Genomic DNA, 21,170 nt, shown 5'->3' with positions numbered 1-21,170 from the left:
AAGACGAACAAAATTTTTTTATTTAACAGTACAAATTTATTCGGTTACTCACGTTTTGTAAATACCAATGTAAAATTTGGTTGCCATTACGAAATAAGTATTCTTTTAGTAATTTCAACAAAATAATCCACTATGGTAGAGCAAGGAGTGTTTCGCGGAGCGAATCAGAGATGGCGTGTCTTCTCGTAAGAGAAATTCAACGTCTACCTCTAGAAAGCCGAGACGATTAAAAACTAATCTCGTGGACTTCTCGGTTCTCGCCACACCATGATCAATCATGGTAACTATTTTTTCAGAGCGATTAGTAATCTCCATCGCTCTAAATCTATATATATTTTTGCTAAGCTAAGGAAATTCGAAAACGCCAAACATAATCACTCTGTAGAAAGTGAGAGATACTTATATATTATTCATTTTGTCCCGGTAACAAAATGTTCTATTTTTAATTACAAAAGATCTATAAACATACAAAACAGTTTCGTACCATTAAATGATCAGTTTAGTTAATAAATTCAACAAATTAATATTATCGTGGTAACCAACGGTTTGATTGATCATATACCAACAAATAGTTTTTATATCACTAAGAAAACTTTGGTTATTGGTACAAAACATTTCTCTCAGTGTGCAATAATTACCTTCTTCATGTATTGATTAAAGTTTTAAAAAATATATACCGTGATAAAATCATATAATTGAGTTCCGATAGAACGTTGATGTGATTAAGCCTTAATGATGATAATGAGTGAGAAACGTTTCAATGATTTTTACGGTATTGTTATGATAAGACAGATTGAAACGGATTGGTGATAAAACTACTCTACTTCGGCAAAATTAGAGTTCACAAGTTACGATTTTTCTCGATTCCCAAGAACGTAAAAGTCAATCGATAAATGCAACGATAGGTAGCAACGTGTTATCGCTTCTGACTTTGTTAGAACGGCGAAGGTAAGAACCATCTCGTCGGCCAGGTTGCAGCGGTGAAGGTAGGTGCATTGAACTGTTGCAACCGAAGCGCCCTGTACACGTCTACCTCCGTCTGTTTACATACCTGGGTTCTCGGTTACTAGTTTGAGGATACTGAAGAGAGGGATCTGGGTATCAAGGTTCTTAGGAGGAATGGGGGGAGAGAAGGGGAGGGGAAGAGGTAACCGTGGCAGTAAATGAAGTATCGATGTACTGCGTGCATCCTACAGAGAAACACCATTACTTCTACTTAAGAGAAGCCATTTTTCCCTCCAGGAAGGGAGGATGTTTTGGCCCCACCTGCGATCTTCACGAATTCTATTCATTTGCGCAGCGAAAGGATATAATTAGCTATTTGTCAATTGTGTTCGACCGTCACGCAGAAATGCCGCGTGACCTTCTCGTACCTCGAAAGTAAATTATCGCTCGCTATACAGCGTGTCCCATATAATGTAACTACGAGTTCCTGTTAATTACGATATCAATTTATTGTTTAATTAACGATATAGTGAACGCGCCATTTATCCTTTCTATTAGTGATAAATTACAAAATAAAATTAATATAACAATTACACATTTTTTAAATTACCTCAGATATTTTACCTCAAATAGCGAAAGAAAATATTTTTGGAAGCTTGAAATTTTTAGTTGATGTGAGAAGATAATTTAACTCGATGCAACATTGAAGTTTCTGTTTTTGTTTTTTCTATAATAAATCTATTATAGTTTGAAAGGCAACAATGCTGATAGACACCCTATATAAGCAGTCGCACTATACAAACTTGCTACTTAGATGAAAGCGATCGCCAGTAAGTCAGTATATTCCTCGCTAACTAGTTCTTCATATGTCTACACAACAAACTCAAGCGGCTGAGGCAAAAGGGAGCTGAGGGGTGAACTTATCGCAATAATAGCTGTATCGATGGGAGAATGGTAAAAGTCAATGCCGAAAGAATCGCTGTCGCCATTTTGGACCAGCGTTTCTCATCTTGTCGTTTCTTCAGTATTGATCGAAGTCACTTTGACGATTCCTTTTACCAAGCATCTTTTCTTACTCAGCAAACATCAACTAAAAGTAATGTAACATTAATGGCTGCGTTCAATAGAAAAAACAGCTTTGTAGAAGAGTCTTAGAAAGCCAGAAATGTTATATTGAGTCAGTTAGGTTAGTCGCAGCTGCCATTTTTTCCCAATATTATATACTGATTGGCTGTCTAAATGATCGTCATTTTTTTCCTTATTTATGATAGCCTGTCAAACTATATTTTTTAGTCTCTTTAGATAGCTGATCAGACTACATTCTTCTATAACGAATCTCTGGTTTTGAAGAACTTTTTGTTATAAAATCTTTTAATACATGATTATAGTCCTTAGTTCCTCTCGCAGGATCTAAATGTATAAACCAGTCATATTACAAAATCTTAAACAGTTGCAAAGTTGTTTTATCTGCTGAACACAATGTTATAATTTCTCACTAAGGGACCTATTTTGTAACTCTTAATGACTATAACTGCAGTGTTACAGTGTTATTACGCATTTGTACACGAGACACTATAACGCTACAATTACAGTCGTTAAGAGTTACAGAATAGGTCTCTTAATAATATAAGTGTTATGTAACACACGTGCTATGTTACATTTACATTGTTGAGTGTGAAATTGTAACGTTGATGTTGCATTGAAAAAAATTTCTGGTTGAAAATGGACGAATCAGAAATTTCTGGTTAAATTTATTAGAATTCTAGTTGAGATAACCGGAATTCTGGTTGATACTATATTTCTAGTAAAATCTACTAGAATTCTTATTTTTAGCAGAATAATTATATTAATCAAAATTCTGGTTATCTTAACTAGAATTCTAATAGATATAACCAGAAAATTCTGATTCGTCCATTTTCCACCAGAATTACTATTTAATCCAACCAGACCATTTTTCTCAGTGTACGTTACTTTCGGTTGCTGTTTACTGGGTAACAATTACGCGATTTTTCCTGACGCGTGAAAATGATGCCGTTCAAAATGGCGACTCGCGACCCTTTCGCGCTGGAGAGATTCATGCGGTCGACCTGGTCCTGGGCATGTCGGCCCCGAGACCGCTGTCCTCGCTCGGCGACCTATACTCCTGGCTATCCCGCGGTAGAAGAGGGCCCGTCACTCCTAGGGGATCTCCCTCGACGTCCACCAGTCGTCCCGGACGGCAACAACCACCGGGCACACCCCTCTGCGGGAAATCAGATGTCCTGTGTCATGCCGTGCGCCCTTTCCGTTACCGCGCGTAAAAAGAGAGTGCTTTCTCATTTTCTTTCCTCGAACGAGGGGCGATCCGCCGATCGATGATTTCATCGGCGTGCCGGCGAGATGATATAAGAAATATCCCTGCGGGCCGTTCCTTATCTCGCACGTGTTCGCAAATATTTATTGTACCGACGTTGACGAATGTCATTTTTATTCTCGCGTGTAGATATCTTCTTTCAACTTCCAACAACGATAAATTATACGGAGAGAACGGTTTTGTTGAAGTATGTATATGAAAAGTTAGCTAGATAGATTTGATAAATTTCATTTGGACTGTTAAAACAGTTATGTAGGACGCTCAAACTAATTACTGGAATGTCAAAACTTTTTGCAGCATTGCTCGAGATTCCTACGTAATGATCTTGATGGTCTAACAAAATTATTTTCAAATCTGTATCTAGCTAAATATTTTAGCAAAACCACTCTTTTCGTATAGTAATTTTAAATAATAAAAAATTGGTTGAAACTGAATAAGTTTAAGAGATAAGAAATCGAGAGACATTTTTATTAATTTCATTAAATTAAATAAAGATATGAAACTAATAAAATATAATTAAAATAGAATTGTTAAAATAATAAGTGACATATTTTTGTTGGTATTGGAATAATGATAAAATTTTCATTAATTTTATGCGTGATGAAAATTAAAAATTACTGATAATAATGAAAGTAGTAAGAATGAAATGGTACTAAAATTTACGTGCCAATTACAAATAAAATAATTGGTATCCTAACTAAAAAATATAAAATAATGCTTAATATATTTGCCGCGTTAATAGAAAAGTGACATGAGTGAAAAATGAGTATTTTTAAGATAATGAAAGAAAATGACTCTGAAGATTTTTTTTCTTGAAAAAACGACACATTCGTAGCTCTTCCAATTTACTAGTATAGAGCAGAAGTGTCATTTGTCGTCTTTGTAATAATTGCTTATAAAAAAGACATTCTTTAGTTACTGTGAATGAATGTTGTCGGTGCTAAAATGATCATAAAATAAAAATGTCCCATTTGAAGTTATACCATTTTGTTTTAAAACGTAAATGTGTATTTTAATTGATTTTTCATTCATCAAATAAATTTTACTTCAAGTTGTAACGTTATTCTGTATATTTAAAAAATAAAATGTTTTAATCAAAACTATTTTTAAATGTCAAAATTATAATTGCGACACTTTTCTCCAAATATTAGTACGTTTTTAAAATATGACATGGAAAAGTATCACAACTTTGATAAGATATGGAATTTACTAGAGTTAACTAGGGTTACAGTGTTCGAATTTTGAAAATTTATGATATAATTTTAAAAAATACATTATAATTAGAAGTAAACATGGAAAGAAAATAAACTCACGAATACTGACTGTTCTAATTAAAATGTTGTTCTAATCAGAATTTAAAAAATGTATTTTAAAATTGCTAATTTTGAGATGTCACTTTTCTATCAGTGCGGCGATATATATTTAATTGTGGAAATAATTACGTAAAATTATAATTAAATAACACGTGATAAAAATGACTGATAATAATATATAATAAATTTATTTTCGTTTCGGTTCTTTTGTTTTCTTGAAAAGGTAAATGTACTGAGAGAAAGAAAAATGTTTGCGTGACTATAATTACGTGATAAAATAATCACACGATTAGGAGCCGTTTTTATAGATTACTATAAAAACGGGGCATTTTTATAATTATCGCTACAATATAATAGTAATTATATTTATAGTTCTGTACACAAAAAATATATAATGAACTTCAAAAATGACTATAATATTATATGTAATTTTTGGGCCAAAAACTATTTTTTTGTATACAGAATTATAAATATAATTATTATTACTAACATTATAGCAGTAATAACTACAAAAATAGAACTCTCCTAATTATAATTATTTCATCATGCAATTATCGTCACAAATATCAAACATTTTTCTCTTTCAAATTAAATCGCGTATTTAATAGACGTATTTAGGTTCCACACGGCTCGTTAACCTCGGTGAGTATCGATTAACTCGGGACCCATCCGATCTGGCAGCAATTGGCAGTTCAAGCACCAGCGAAATTAGCAATTGTACAACAATTCATCATCGATCGACGTGTCGCGCATCGTTCTGCCGGCAACATTTGTCTCCGCGCGTGCAGCTGACACTTGATTTACGACGCTCTACCGAGGCATCCCGGACGCAGCGCCTCTTCAAGATCAAGCCGAGAGGCCGGAATGATCTACAGCTCATTTACGCGCCTCCGCCGATCGACAGCGTCGTGAATCGAGCGTCGATTCATCGGTTCGATTTTTTCCAGTCGAACGGATACTCGCGGGCAAACGATTCGCTTTGATCTCGTACTCGCGCGTGGCAGTCATATTTTCTGCGATTTTCCCGCGGCGAACGGAACGCTTTGCAGTTTCCTCGATTTTCGCTCAGCTCGCGCGGAAACCGCGAAACGGAACGAGCGTCTCGGGTCTCGTAATGTTGTTTTTTTTAGTGAGAGAGAAGGTGGGAGGAAGATGATGTGTGGCGAGCACAGCAGCTTTCTACTTGTCTGTTAGCGGCAGGCATCTAACAAATTGTATTCAACTAACGATAAGAAGGGAGAGAATGTATGCGCAAGAACGCAACCATTTTCTCGCTATATGAAAAATCTTAATTATATATCATTATTTTAATTGCGGTAAAGAGAGCGGCGTTCATAGAAATACAGTAACGTTATTTATAGCATAATTATAATTATATTAGAAATTATACGAGAGTGTGTCACAAATACGGTGTAAATTAATATGCGTTAAGGAGGTTGTAAGGCAAATGCAATATGTTAAGAATTACTTGAAAAAATTACAGACTATTCTAAATTGCATTTAATAATAATACAAAAAAAATAGAGACAGTTGACCATCTGGATCAAAAGTTATTTAAATAAATAATAATATTTTTTTAATTTGTACTCTAATATAAATATATGAAAATGTATTATAAAATAATGATAAAAATCTCAATTTTTTAATATAAATACTCTAGGAATTCAACAATATTTTTGTAAAGTTTTCTTGAGATGCAGACATTAATTGTTCAGTAAATAAATAAAATTTGTTATTTGTTATAAACTAATGGTGAATCTCAATGAAACTTTGCATAAGTCATGTTTAGTACTTAATATATTTATATAAAAACATTTAGATTTTTCTTATTATTTTAACAATTTTTGTTCATAACAATAAAACTAATAACAAATAAAATAAATAACCTATAAAAATGTGTTGCTCAATAAAACCAGAATGTTATGAACACAACTTTCACATGTATGCAGTTTGTTTAAAGCGAAAATATTAATATATGTGTTTTGTGCCCTTACAGCCTCCTTAAATAGTCTACGTATTTCTCATCGACCGAACATTAAAGAAAGTTTATATGAATGTAAGTCTCTGGAAACGCTTAATCATTTTTGAGATAGGAAGAATGTTATTGATTAACAATATTAAACAGTTAATGGAACGAATAATAAACATTTAAACATTTTTTAATATTAAATACTAGAAACGTTTAGTTTTAGAATTATTAAGGGTTTTCCAATCTTTTTTATAATAATTTGTATTTGTGTGTGAGAGAGAGAGAGAGAGAGAGAGAGAGAGAGAGAGAGAGAGAGAGAGAGAGAGAGGTTGAAAGCTATGATGGCAGATTATATTTGGAGGAGATCATTGTGAAGTATTTCTGTAATAAATTGTTCATTACTCGTTCCATTAATTGTTTGATATTGCCAAACAATAAAGTTCTGTTTGTCACCAAAACTAAGCGTTTCTAGACGCATATTTATACGAACTTTTTTAAATGTTTGATCGATGGGAATACGTCCCTAGAAAATATTTGATACTTTCAAATTTATACGTATAAATTACACGATACATAAAGCGTTATTTATATGCAGCATTCTACGTTTACATGATTTATATCATAATTTACGTGTCATGATATAAATTACATTCTGTCTAATTATAATTATGCCACGTAATTATAAAGTGACACCCGATACTTTGCCCTCAATTACTCGCCATCGATTCCTTCGAATCAAATATAATTAATTAAATATTTTCCCTTCTGTTTATAATTATGACTGTAGAAGAATAAATGGGAATGAAAATAGGGTCTCAAAAAAATTCAATACGAAGGAATCGATTTTCTGAATTGCCGGCAAACACGGACTAATCGCAGGGAGCAAAGTAGCGCTGCAGCATATATAAGCAAGATTATAAATAATAGTAATAGCAGTAGCGGTGACTAAGAGTCAATATAAGAATAAGAAGAAGAAGAAGAAGAGGTGTGAAAAGTAGAAGAAAAGAATGTTTATAGCGTAATTCTAGAGAAAGTAAAAGAAAGAAAAAGACACGCCGAGGAAAAAGCTGCGCTTGGACGAACAAAATTCGTTCGAATATAAACCTCGTGTCGGTTAAACAAACAACGTAATTAATAATAATGAATTACTAATTAATATACTACGACTAATCCTATCATATGTATTGACGTAAGCAACTATGGCGCTAGAAATATGTAAATGGACACAAAGCGTTTGCTTCTAAAAAATCAAACAGAACGCTCGAATGAAAGAGAAAGACGAAAAGTCGACAGATGGATGTTTACTTCAAAAGTCACATGATTTATCTCTTAATTTTTCACGATGCGTTAAATTTAGCGCTATTGAAACTGACGTAGGTACGTCCTTTTTTCATCTGATGGAAGAAATTCAAAGGCGTGGCTTTCAAACCGTACAGGCTTCGTGCATATTCGCGTATGGCGTATAACGTTAGAAGAGACCATTAAATGTTATCAGCGCGGCAGAAATATGGTAGAAATTGTTCGCCGCGCTTGGGACACGTCATTTGCTCGACGGACCCCGATATTTCCTTGTACCAGAGAGCGAGTTTTGTTCATCATCAGGCAGCTGTTGTTCTCAGCGCGGAAGGAGAGAGAGAGAGAGAGAGAGAGATGTTTAGAGAGAAAGAGACGAAGGGGCTGCAAGTCATTTTCCTAAAAGACGAGTCATGCTTTGTTCGAGGAGAAGATAACGACAGACCGGAACGATCAAACGGAACAGGATCGATCATAATGGCGATCGATATTGCGCACCTCCCTTTCTTTCTCTCTCTCTTTCTCTCTCGAACGAGAGAGCGGCGCAAAGGATTCTTTCGCGAAGCGGCCTCCGGCAGGATCGCGGATTCTCCGCTGAGGGATCTCCTTCGTTCTTCCTAAGAGCATCCTTCCTGTGTGCGTGGCGTTCTCCATTCCCTCGCACCTCTCCAATCAATATTTGATTGATATTCACGGATTTCCATCCTGTTTCGACCGTCGGTCGCATCTATGCCGGTCACCGATAACGAGCGATAACTCGATTCCCGAATGTCCGTTTCCATATTTATCGCTTGTGTCGATTTCCCTAGTGGCTTCTACTTTCACGTTGAAAGTCTTTCTTGATTTTGCGCCCAAATTATTTTTGTTGCGTACAATACTTAAATATAATTTAGGTGTAACACGATGATACTTAAATACTAAGCTATATTTATTTATACTAATTTTATGAACTCTACGAACTTTAGTATTATATACTAATTTGGTATTACAATATAAATATTAAAGTATTTTTTTAGTATATTAATATTAATTTTTAGTATTTATACTAATTTAGTACTTAGTATAGCAATAATAATAGAAGTATATTAAATTATATTTAATGTTTATATACTAAACATTAAATGTTTTTTGAAATACTAAATATATTTAGTTTACAAAAATACTAAAATGTTCAATTTATCATATTATTATATTTAATATTTACTATTTATATACTAAATACTAAATATAACTACTTAAATAACTCTAGTTTGGTATTTAAATATCATTATTGTTTAAGATTAATTTATAAGATTAATATAGTAATGTAGATTTATTTTCTTTCGCACAGTAATTATTTTGAGATCATTTACAAAAGTATGAATCTATATCATTTGAGCAGTTTCCAATTTTTAAATTAATATTAAATATAATATCTAATTAAATATTAAATATACTCTAGTATTTCAGTATCATCAGTATTATACTTAATTTTATAAAAATAAAAATTATTTGTGTTATACTATAATTACTTTGAGATCTTTTACATGAAAACATGAATCTATGTTATTTCAACAATCATCAATTTTTATTGCTTATGATAATGCAAGTCTAGTTAACTATGAAGCATTACTTTTTGAAATTTTGATACAATAATCAGACAAGTTCTACTTTTTGTCGCAGTAATTATTTCGAGCTACTTTCGTTGATTGTTATAAATTATGGCGCTTTTGTTACGAATTATTAATCGCTGTAGGACATTTCTCCTGGCATTGGTTTCTTTTGTCCGAATAATTTCGCTCGTTCTCGGATAGACAATAATTTTCCCAACGGCCGCAATTTGTCGATTAGGAACGCGCGCGTGCGACGAGGAACTTTCGGGGAATATTTCCCTGTTGCTTTCCCCGCGGAGTCCATCGACAAAGGGCGAGCACGCAAAAGCGATTTTGAGTGTCTCGGCAGTTAGGGTGAGCAAGAGATCCACAGAACAGCGAGTGAGGAAAAAGAGAGAGAGAGGAGAAAAAGTACTCGGTTCCATACATCATCGTCATAGAGACAAGAGTTGACAGAAAACGTGTACGTGTGCCTGTACGTGAGTAACAATGCGCGCAACGCGCGGTGTAATCCGGGAATTTATGCGTGTGATGTATATGTAATTATGTGTGTACGTATATGTGTATGTATGTGTTATGAGTTTGCGTTCTATGTAAGCTCGAGGGATATGAATAGAATATAGAAGAAGAGAGTCTGACTCACCGGAAGATCGTGGAGCGAGGGAGTCACTATCAGGTCCGAGTGTGCGCGGTCGCCTTTTCTCTAAAAACAAAAACATGAAGCACCATTTTAAAAATCATCTTGCCAAACTTTCGGCTTTCTTTCAAGATCATCTTTTAATCGCGCGATTTACGTTCCGATGAAATGGTACAACGGTCGTAAACCGCCGTTCGGGTTAAGGGGATACTGGAGTGTTAAAAAAAAAATTATCGACATTACAGTTGTATAAATATCTCTGAATTGACTGAACGGAATTAAAAATCCTTTTACAGGATTAAAGGAGACGCAAAATTAGAAGATGGTGAAGTTAACTTTATGCTAAAATCGGAAAAAAAGTTAAAAACTGGTACAAAAGTCCCTAAAATAATCCCTAAAATAATCCTGTTCTCAAGATAATTAGACCAGAAAATAGCACATTACTTCCTTAGAAGTCACGAAATTATCACAAAACTCGGAATTTTCAGACATCTTTGACGATACAGAAAAAATTCCAATATTTTTAATAAATTTGTATTACAAATTAATTTTTTATACATCTTAAATATAGCACTAAATAATATTTAAATGAGAACTTGTCTATTTATATAGGGTAACTCCGGTAAATACACCGCGCTGGGATTTACACCGCAGAAGTCAGAAAAAATGGAAGGAGTGGAGGTATTTTATTTATCAATTATGATTTCAACTTCTTACTGTTAATATTAATGAATTTATTGTGAGTTGAATCGATTTGTCACTGTAATAAGTAACACCATTTTTAGTTTGTTGTCTTGTACGTCCCACCTGTTTGGGATATACGGCATTTTTAGCGAGCGGGATTTATGCAAACCCAAAGCATACAAAGTGCGCAGTATTCAGTGCACTAAATGCAATAAACGCATTATATGAAATATATACCTCATGTCAACATTTATAATATATGTAGGAAGATTAATTATTATTTATTACTTCATATACATATATTTACCATTCCTTAATAAAACTTTATAAACACATTTTATAAGTTATTGTGTATTATACGTCTTATTTATATGCATTATTTGTAAATTTTTCATGAGCCGTACATACCCCTCCTCCCCTATAAGTAGCCATATATCCCATCCCTATAGGATATATGGTAAAAATGCAAGGGTTTTTTTCAAAAAGTTTATTTTTTAATATGTGAAAAATAAATATTTTGGATTTCTAATATTTTTTTCATAGTAGTAGACAGTACAAAGTTTTTACTGATATAGTTCGTTTACTATAAACATAATAAATAATACTTAATAAATTAAGTTTTCGATAGGTGCGGCGTATATACCGGAGTTACTGTATTCTTTCCTCTTATACTAAATTCGTAAATTTCGCCTCCAATTTAATCATACAATTCTGTCATCGCGTTAACATAATAAATAATACTTAATAAATTAAGTTTTTGATAGGTGCGGCGTATATACCGGAGTTACTGTATTCTTTCCTCTTATACTAAATTCGCAAATTTCGCCTCCAATTTAATCATACAATTCTGTCATCGCGCCTTAATAATTGAAACCTCATTGCATACGTCCTATATACGTTTCTCATAAAGTTTTATATATCTCATTATTATTAATTCAATTTTTTTTTTATATCAGTGTTAGAATTTTGCTGGAATTAGAAATATTTCGTTGAAAATTCCGGGCACGTGTTCTAACTTGACAATTCTCATTGAATATTCCATGATTTGAGTTTCGGCACATAATCCATATTCTCGGAGTATTCTCCGCACTGGGATTAAAATCGTTTTGGTTAAGGATCACTTACCCTGGCCATTGCTATTCGGGGTCGGTAAACGAGATCGTCGAAGGCCGCTCTGTCCTTGTTGTCAACCAACTCCCTAAGCTCCGTCAACAGCGTTAGTTTCTCGTGGGTATTCAACAGATCGCTCAGGCTGACGATCAATTCCTCTATCGTCAGCCTTCTCGTCCTGTAATCCGCCAAGAGCTGAGAGAGCGCGGCTCGTTCGCTTCTAGCGAGGACGACCCGCGCCTTCTCTTCCACCATGGCGGCAGTGGCTGCCGAAACGGTGTGAACGCCACTCCGGTGCCTCCATTCGTTCGTGCTGCTTCTTGATTTTCGAAAAATTGATTGGGAATTAAATTGGACGGCGTTAAATAAAAATAATTATTAAACGACCACGAGGTCGAGGGATGATTTGCAAATAGACTCATAGTGGCATTGGCTTAGAATATCCAACATTTTCATCTTATTTTAAAATGTATTTGTGGTAGGCCAATTAATTTTTTAGTAGTTACTGAACATCACTTATGAATTATATCGAAATTTAAATTGAAAATATGATTTACATGAATTTTGTCCGGAATACACGTGACGATGTGTTGATTTTAATTAAGCTGGCTTCTTTCAATATTCATTATTTAATTAACCATGATTTATCAGCAAATATTATTCTTATATTATTATGCAAGCTTAATTATTGATTTCATCGACGTTATTTAATTTAGATTTTTACGTAACGAATTAATATTGATATTTGAAACAGAATTTATGCGAGGATTTAATAATTATCAAGAGTCTCTGCCAAGTAAATTTTTCATAAATTTTTAATTCTACACTTTTTCTGTTCATATAAATATGACGTAAATTTTAGATATACAATTAGTAAAAGATAATATTGAGATTATACACCTAAAAATATACATATTATTTAGATATGTACATACATATATAACAGAGATTATATTTAAAAGTTATTTTAATTTTTTTAAGATTTATTATTTAAACTTTTTTTTATAAAAACATTTGTGACTTACGCGGGACTGGGCGGACGATGATTCCCGGGACTTTCCAGAAGTAAAGGATCGTGTTCGGGATATCGGGCGGTCGGAATTACTATAGGCTGGCTGGTGGTACACGAATGGGGTACTTTGCCGACATCACGTATCAGCAGGCTCATCCTCTTGTTGGTCTTCAATATCTGAACAGCCTCATCGTGCGTCGCCTCCTCGAAATTCTGCCCATTCACCTCAATAATCTGATCGCCCACCTGTGATCATTCGGGATATTGCATCTCATATTAGAACTTGAGTCATGAATGGGAAAATTAAAAGGTACGAGTAAAATAGAGCAGTATCGAAATAAAATTAATATTGATTATGTCATAAACTGAACGAATAAAATAAATAGTATGCGCATTATAACAGATATTCGTCAGTCAAATTATACTCAGTTTAAGTTATTTTTAATCATTTCTACAGGTCCTACTCAATATATTATTAATTTCACTAAAACAAATTAATTTCACTTTAAACAATTTAACTCAGAAATGTATTAATTAAAATTTAGTTTATTATTTATTAAACGCATACATTAATATGGACGTTGTTTACTTTGAAACTAAGCAATTCAACTACAGAAATTGATTACATTTTGACACCAATAAAAATAACAAAATGTTATTTAATTCAAAGGGTTGGGGTACCATTATTTCTTTGATATTTACCAGTGTAGTACATTCAATAAAATATACTTTTGCCAAAAATTGCACTTAAAAACGTTAAGCTGGTCGCGTGTATTTCTTGGAAATCTGTCGTAGAGACTTGAGATCTAACAGAAAAGCGTGATTCTCACGAGGAGCCCGGCGCGATCGGCGACGCTGTCCTTGTCGACGCCCGTCACGTATATTCCGAGGCCATATTCGAGGCCGCCACGGATCATCAGGCCTAGAGATTGGCCGGGTTCGATGCACAGCTCGACTTTCCGCGTCCTCGGTCCGTAGCGGGAATCGCGGGGTGGATGAGGGGGCGGTGGAGACGCCGGACGACCTTGGCGGTCCATCCAACTGCAGGACTGTGGACGACCCGACGACGACCATACGGGGTGACCGCCCCGACAGCGGGGGTCCAAGGCGGGTCCTCGCACTGTCATGCTCAGGGTCCTGCAGGACTTCAGCATCTGTCGGAACGCGAAGAACGTTGTACAATATCGCGGGACATGAAAGAGTCAGGGGATGAATTTTTATTAAAGGATGATTGAAGGGGCGGGAAGTCTGCACGAGCTCTTTCAGCAGTCTTGGGACATGAATTCTCAGCGGCGGAAATTCATACTGAGAGGAACTTGTTTAGTATTTATAATCATATGTATATTATAGTTTTATTAAAAAATATATATAGTTGACCGAAAAATAATAATAATTTAAATCGATGTGGTTATTGCAACATTCTTTTATCTCAATGTAATCGATCGATATCTTTTACCATCATTTGCATATAAACCTCTACGGTTGAATACTTTGATAATTAAAGCAAAAAATATGCATTAATAATATTCTTCAAATCACATTTTTTAAGAATAGACTAGAAATTTTAGGTGTCGTGTTTAAAAAATTTTTTTACTAATAATATTAATTCGTGGTTCAGTGTTTATATTTGCATTTTACAATTATAATTTCATATTTAAATTTTTAAGAACGCGTCAAAAATATTAAAATATTTTAAGACATATAATCTCTGCAAAAAACTGAATTCTTAATCTAAACTTTCGTGGAAATCTGTATTTTGTTCTGTATTCAATAAAACCATTATTATTATTGTTAAAAATGAATGTTTACATATGAAACAGTCTAATAAGATAAATATTTATATTTAACAATATAATTTCGTAATTTATAAATGAACATTTTTTTACTATATCTTTTTTTTATAAACGCGTTTATTTCTTATTAAAGTAATTTTTAATCTACGTTCTAAATCGTCGCCGAACTTTTTGTATTGCTTTCAAGTACAATATAGAAAAATCTAATTTTTCTATATAATTTTTCATTTTGTTAAAAAATACATCCAATACATCCTTAAAAAGGCACAGGGAGAAATTGAAGTATCGTACTGATTTGACAAATTTTCATATAATTTTACATTTTGAATGATATTTTCTACATTAATTAACAGCAAATAAAATATTACATGGCAAACATTTGTCAGCTGTACAATTTTTTCAGAAAATTATTGGGAAAAATTGTGCAAATGAATTATAATTTCCTCATATATTTGTAATCTCTGTATATTCTTCATCTATCAAAGAGTAAAAGCATGATAAAATTAAAAAATATGTGTACGCAAATACAAATTAATTTTTATAAGAACAGAATTATTTTCAACACAACACGAAGAAATTATGGGAATATTAAACAAAGGCTCAACGTTCTAAGATTAATTTCTTATGCAAACACGCGGCAGGGGGTAGTTAATGAAGAACAGCAAAGCATCTAAAGTGACTGTTTATAGGTAAAATAGATGAAGTTAACGAAGAGAAACCAACGGAGACGTGTTTCGCGGCGATGTGACGCCACTCGGCAACCAGCAGGATATCGATCCTCCTGGCAGAGCCTGTGACGTCACATCCTACCCTATCCTTGACCCAGCCCAGATGGCGATGTCCCTAGGATCCCGCGGTTCTCTTATAAGACACGGATCTCTCCTGGGGCAGCCACGTCTTGACGGCCTTCTCATCGCGCGACCGGACGACGGCGTGCGAGCGGCATACAGGAAACGCCTTTAGAACGAGGAAACGTAAAAGTTCCGTCTCATCTCTACGACGGTAGCGGAATCGCATTTAGCAAATGCATTTCGCCGCGACTCGATCCCGGGGATGTGCCTTTCGGGACGTATCGTAAACCGCGAGTCTATCCACTTCCCTATCCAACTTTCCGTCCTCCAAATTCCGTCGCGCACAAATTGGACATGCTGTTTTACGTGCGATAAACAATTCGCAAATGGAATTCCGAATTCCGCGTGCGCTCGAGCAATTGCAAACTTTATTAGCTTTTCTAAACTCTGTTCTCTTTCATCATTTTATGAACTTAACAGTTTTTGGTATATGGAAATATGCTGATTTATTTAATTTATCGATGAGTTAAGAAAATATATATACCTATAAAAAAAACTTTAGAAAGATAAAAAAGATACGCCAAGTATATAAATGCATTCAAAAGTGTGCAACGAAAATTTTAAAAAACTTATTTAATTATAGTTCACTTAAAAAATAAGCATGAAATCAATACAATTAGCCAAGTGTATCATTACAAGAAAAGAGATCTTGAAAACCCTATAAAAAATTATTCAAAAATTATTTGTGAATAGTATATTTAGTAATGATTTAATGTATTTAAAAGTATATGCAACTGAATTTTAACGGATCTGTGAAGCTAGCATGACATTCTATTAATATAAAAAAAATAATGAACAATTCCAGTAACATTTTTCAAAGTTCTATAGTTTTATCTAAAAATAAACAAAAGAATTCCGTATTTTTTATATGAAAAAACCAAATATGAAAATATGACGTATTAACTTCGCGAATCTAGCACAACTTTTCTCTAAAGTATAAAAAAAAATATTCGCATTTTTAGTAACAGTTCCTGATAGTTCTACTAAAGATCTACTAATATATGCATTTTGAAAACAAAATTCCAACAATTTTCAATTTTTATACATTTAATATATAGAAAACGGTCCGACGCTTCAAGAAAGTGTTATGCTGATTTTTTCATATAAAAATTCGGAACTTTTTTTATTTTTAGAACTGTAGAACTATAAAAAGTGCTACTGGAACTGTGATTATTCTTTTTTATATTAATAGAATGTCGTGCTAGTTTCACAGATCCAAATTTAATTGCATTTATTGTCGTTTCATGCAAATTTTAAGTCGCATGAAATGGGTTTTAAATGATTAAAATGATTAAAGGGATCGTAGTGAAGCAGGAAATTTCCATCAGACGCAGCAGTGCAAGAGGCTATTTGCAAGGGTTTGATTCAAACCCAAGGAATTTTATGAAGAGGGCATCTATCGCCTGGTTTCATAATGGAAGAAGCACCTTGCCAACCGTGGTGATTATTAAATATATTAGTGGTTTCAATGTCTGAATTTTTTATTCGCTACTTTCTAAAACTTTTAGAGTGAATTGTCACTCTGTAAAATGAAATTTCACTCCTAAAGATCAAAAAAATTAAAACGTTTTTTTTCAAGACTGCAGACTGGCTCAATTTTCACTCTTCGTAGTGAGATTTTATTCTAAAAAATTTAGAGAATACCTTTCATTTGACTGTCTTAATAGATAATGATAATAAATATAATAATAAATAATAATCATTTCTAAAATTCAAAGTCATTATTAATTATAATTTTTATCTTCCACCAATATTTGATTAATGCTAAATTTTTTACTTCTCAATCAGTTCTGTCACATAGAAATATCATTTTTCAAATTTCCATCTATGGCGACTTAATATTGCCGATCAATCTCAGTTATCTCTCATCTTGAAGTTCCATATCCATCTAACTCACGACATGTTGTGTCATGTCGTGTCGCATACGAGGGAAATTAACATCAGATTAGCTGTCGAGAACAGATGAAAAGCTCCAAGATAGTTGGACGTCAGCCGATTCCGTGATCAGTGTCCATCTTCTCGTTCGATTAAATAAATAATTCATACGATGAGACATCGAAGCCGTTTGGCGAACTCGAACTGGCCGAGAAGAACCCTAAAACTATCGTTATCTCGTCTAAGATCCGCGTCATCTGCAAAAGGCTCGCGTGCCATCATATTTTCGGCCATCCGGAAGCCGTTAACTACGAGCGGTCCGAAAGTTACGACGCCATCCGGCGGATATCGTTCTGATCGCTTTCGCCAACGAAATCGTTTTCTGGGTCAGCCGGATCGACCCTGATCGCGTGTCTTCTCGCTATCGATGATAAAATTGTAAGAGTTAGAACTTTACGACATCTTAGAGAGTCAACTTGTGTAGACAGACATCGTCAAAGTTTGTTCTTCTCACGTATCTAACTACAGAGATCAATTATTGTGTGCTAAATGAAAGTTTTAAATCTTTAAAAAAAAAAAAAAAAAGATTTTCAGATTTCTGTGTTAATTTTAGACTTTTATATTAGTTCAGCAGTGATGATTTGTTTGACAACGATAATATACTTTAAAAGATTTTCACTAAAATCTTGTAATATATAAAAATGCGTAATAATATATATGAAGAATAGATTTATGATCAAATTTACAAAATAAATTGAAAACTTATAATATTATTCATACGTATTCAATTGTTTTAGTTTTTGTATAGAAGAACCTTGGCAAGGAAATTTTACGAATTTTTAGGAAAGATTCGTGATATAATTTTTCCAAGAATTTGTAGAATTTCCTTGCCAAGATTCTTGTTACGAAATTTAAGATATTTAAATTGTCGAAAATATATATTTTCAAGATTCGCTAAAAAGACATACTTGCATACTTTATTATGTATAAAGTACTGTTTAAGAGTTTCAATAAATGTTGTTTTTCGCAGGAAAACATGAATTGTTTGTTATATGCATTTATTTATTAAATGTTGGTCCTTTTTATGTATATTTAAATCGAAGAACTGTTGAAGTACTACATTTTTTGTTTTAAGTTTGACTAAATATTTGCTCACTAGTGTCTGTTTTAAATTTCCTTAGTTCTTTCATTACACAGAAACTGAATTTAGAGAGCAAATATTTAGTCAAACTGAAAAATTGTGAGCAAGTAACGTATTCTATTCTACAAAGATAATCATCGATTGTGTAAGGAAGACTGAGAGAAACATTCACAGTCTACAAAAATAAGTAATAATGTTCTAGTAAGCAAATAAACACTCAGATTAATGTGCTAGTTTATTGTGATGCAAATTCTGAGAGCTTCAGGATTATATTGTACTTTTTAAAATATACTGAAAATATTAATTTAAATTAATAAATGTTTAATGTAAAACATGAAAACAATTTATCTATCTTTTGTCTATTTATTCTAAATGTTTTACCATTTACTGAAGCACTCTATATTAGATTTGTACACGCGTTAATTAAAATTGAAGGATTTGTTACAACAACGTAGCTGAATATATGATATTGATAAAAGTAGATGAATGATGTATTCCTTTATTTATTAAAATCTATCACTCATTTGTTTCTATTCCAGTATTACATGTTTAGCTATTTGTGAAAATCGGGCTATCTATTGGTTTTTATATCGCCGTTTTGTTTATGAAATGATACGTATTTTTTCCATCACTCAACAGTGTAGAGATCTGATGCAGAGAAACTTCATTCTTCTTATACATGGTATGAGAAGGTGCTGAAACTAATCAGCTGTCATTTTTTAACGAACCATAAGGAATGTGAAAAATAAAATATTTTTAAATGAATATTTAGCAATTTTATTTGAAGTAAAGACGATTAAATATTTTATTATTTAATAAATGTTTGTAAAAATGCCAAATATTGCCAATCTTAATGATATATATTTTCAAAGTGCTAACTTCTGAATAACATATTTCGATCAAATAAAAAAAAATTTTATTTATTTTCTTTTGAATAACAGAAATGTTAAATAAAGCTTTTTAAATTTTTGAAACAGTATTATTGAAATATTTAAATGGCAATATTTGGCATTTTTATAAACATTTGTTAAATACTAATAATATGTCTGATTGCCTTTACTTTATATGTAAATAAAATTACCAAAATTGTTAAATATCTTATTAAAAAATATTTTTCGTATTTCCTACGTGTGTTTAAAATTTTAAAACGACTGATTAATTTTAACAGCTTTCTGTGAAAAAATACTCTGTAATTTTTGTTATTTGCGATCTATAACCTGTAATAAACTTTCCGAATATGTATGCTAAAAAATGAGAGAGTTTTTGCAGCAATATGCAAATAAATTTTTCTCTTTACTTCAACTTCCAAATTTATTTTCTCTATTTTTACAAAAAATGTGAGTTAGCTCGTTGTTGCAGCAAGCTCTTCAATCAATCGAAATTTCGAGTGAAGCTCGAATGTTAATATTAATGAAGTCGTAAACTTCTTCTTCGTGAATTAATCAGTGACCAGGGGATATCACGAGTTATAATGTCGTATATAACGACGTTCTGCATAATTGAGGATTCTCCAAAGAGACTTTTTCACGGCGCGTGAATGGCATTCAGTTATATCGATCGCCCTTTTCCCTTTCGAGGTAAGGCAGCCGCATCCGCGGAAGCTTCGTGTATTATGTAAAGAAAATAAATGACAGGAGAGATTCGCCGGAGGGCGCCGGGACGCTTGGCGCCGCCACGTCGTTCTCACCCTCATCCTCGCCGACATCGTCGTCAGCGTCATCGTGCGAGAATAGTTGCAAGGGAGAGGGCGGAAATAAAGCTTGAATGTGTTGTTTGCGTAGCACGCGTCCTGGTGCTCACGCTTCTTGCGAGAGTATCTCGTTGACGAGCCATTACGAGATAACGAGTCTCGCTGCCACCGTTATCCTATACGGCCTTTTACGATCAAGCAATTTAATCCTGTTTATGGTGATCAATGTCAGATCCAAGTCTCTCGCCAGCCGAAGTTCCCGAATTCCACACGTAAAATCGGAACTAAGCATATAAAGTAAAGCCTGCGGCACAGGACGCTTGTTTTCCTGCTAGATTGCTTGCACTGAGAAAAATGGTCTGGTTGGATTAAACAGTAATTCTGGTAGAAAATGGACGAATCAGAATTTTCTGGTTATGCCTATTAGAATTCTAGTTGAGATAACTAGAATTCTGATTAATATAATTATTCTGGTAAAAATAAGAATTCTAGTAGATTTTATTAAAAATATAGTATCAACCAGAATTCCGGTTACCTCAACTAGAATTCTAATAAATTTAACCAGAAATTTCTGATTCGTCCATTTTCAACCAGAAAATTTTTTCAGTGTGCATTTTGATGAATAGAAATTCTGTGTTCTTTGTGATACAATGGTACAATTCCATTAATTTACTCAAACGCAAACAACCCAGCAAGGAAACAAGCATCGTGTCCCACAGACTTTACAGTAACATTACGTCAATATCACAATTTCCTCCTTAACAATGCAGGGTGACAAGAAAGTTTGGCCGCAAAACTTTTGTGTGTTTATCAGATTATTCAAGTAACAAACTGGTGTTATTTGTCGTCATTTTGACGCCAAAATGAGGTCTTTAATGTCGATTTACGTAGGTAGAATTTATATTTAAAAAA

The 21,170-nt window shown here is 33.3% G+C and overlaps 1 protein-coding gene across 1 annotated transcript in view; it reads right to left on the bottom strand.

Moving 5' to 3' along the window:
* dysc (whirlin protein dyschronic) overlaps nt 1-21,170 on the bottom strand; it is a 122,946-nt gene that overhangs the window by 51,311 nt on the left and 50,465 nt on the right. Inside the window, exons 6-10 of the mRNA XM_018505929.1 lie at nt 13,739-14,062; nt 12,922-13,154; nt 11,912-12,215; nt 10,109-10,168; nt 3,033-3,187 (exon numbers count right to left, since the gene is read on the bottom strand). Coding sequence (XP_018361431.1) covers nt 3,033-3,187; nt 10,109-10,168; nt 11,912-12,215; nt 12,922-13,154; nt 13,739-14,062 — 1,076 coding nt within the window. The remainder of the gene's footprint in view (nt 1-3,032; nt 3,188-10,108; nt 10,169-11,911; nt 12,216-12,921; nt 13,155-13,738; nt 14,063-21,170) is intronic.

The sequence above is a fragment of the Trachymyrmex cornetzi genome, unplaced genomic scaffold (genome assembly GCF_001594075.2).
Source record: "Trachymyrmex cornetzi isolate Tcor2-1 unplaced genomic scaffold, Tcor1.1 scaffold220, whole genome shotgun sequence".
Lineage (NCBI taxonomy): Eukaryota > Metazoa > Arthropoda > Insecta > Hymenoptera > Formicidae > Trachymyrmex > Trachymyrmex cornetzi.
This window is presented reverse-complemented; position numbering and strand designations above follow the sequence as displayed.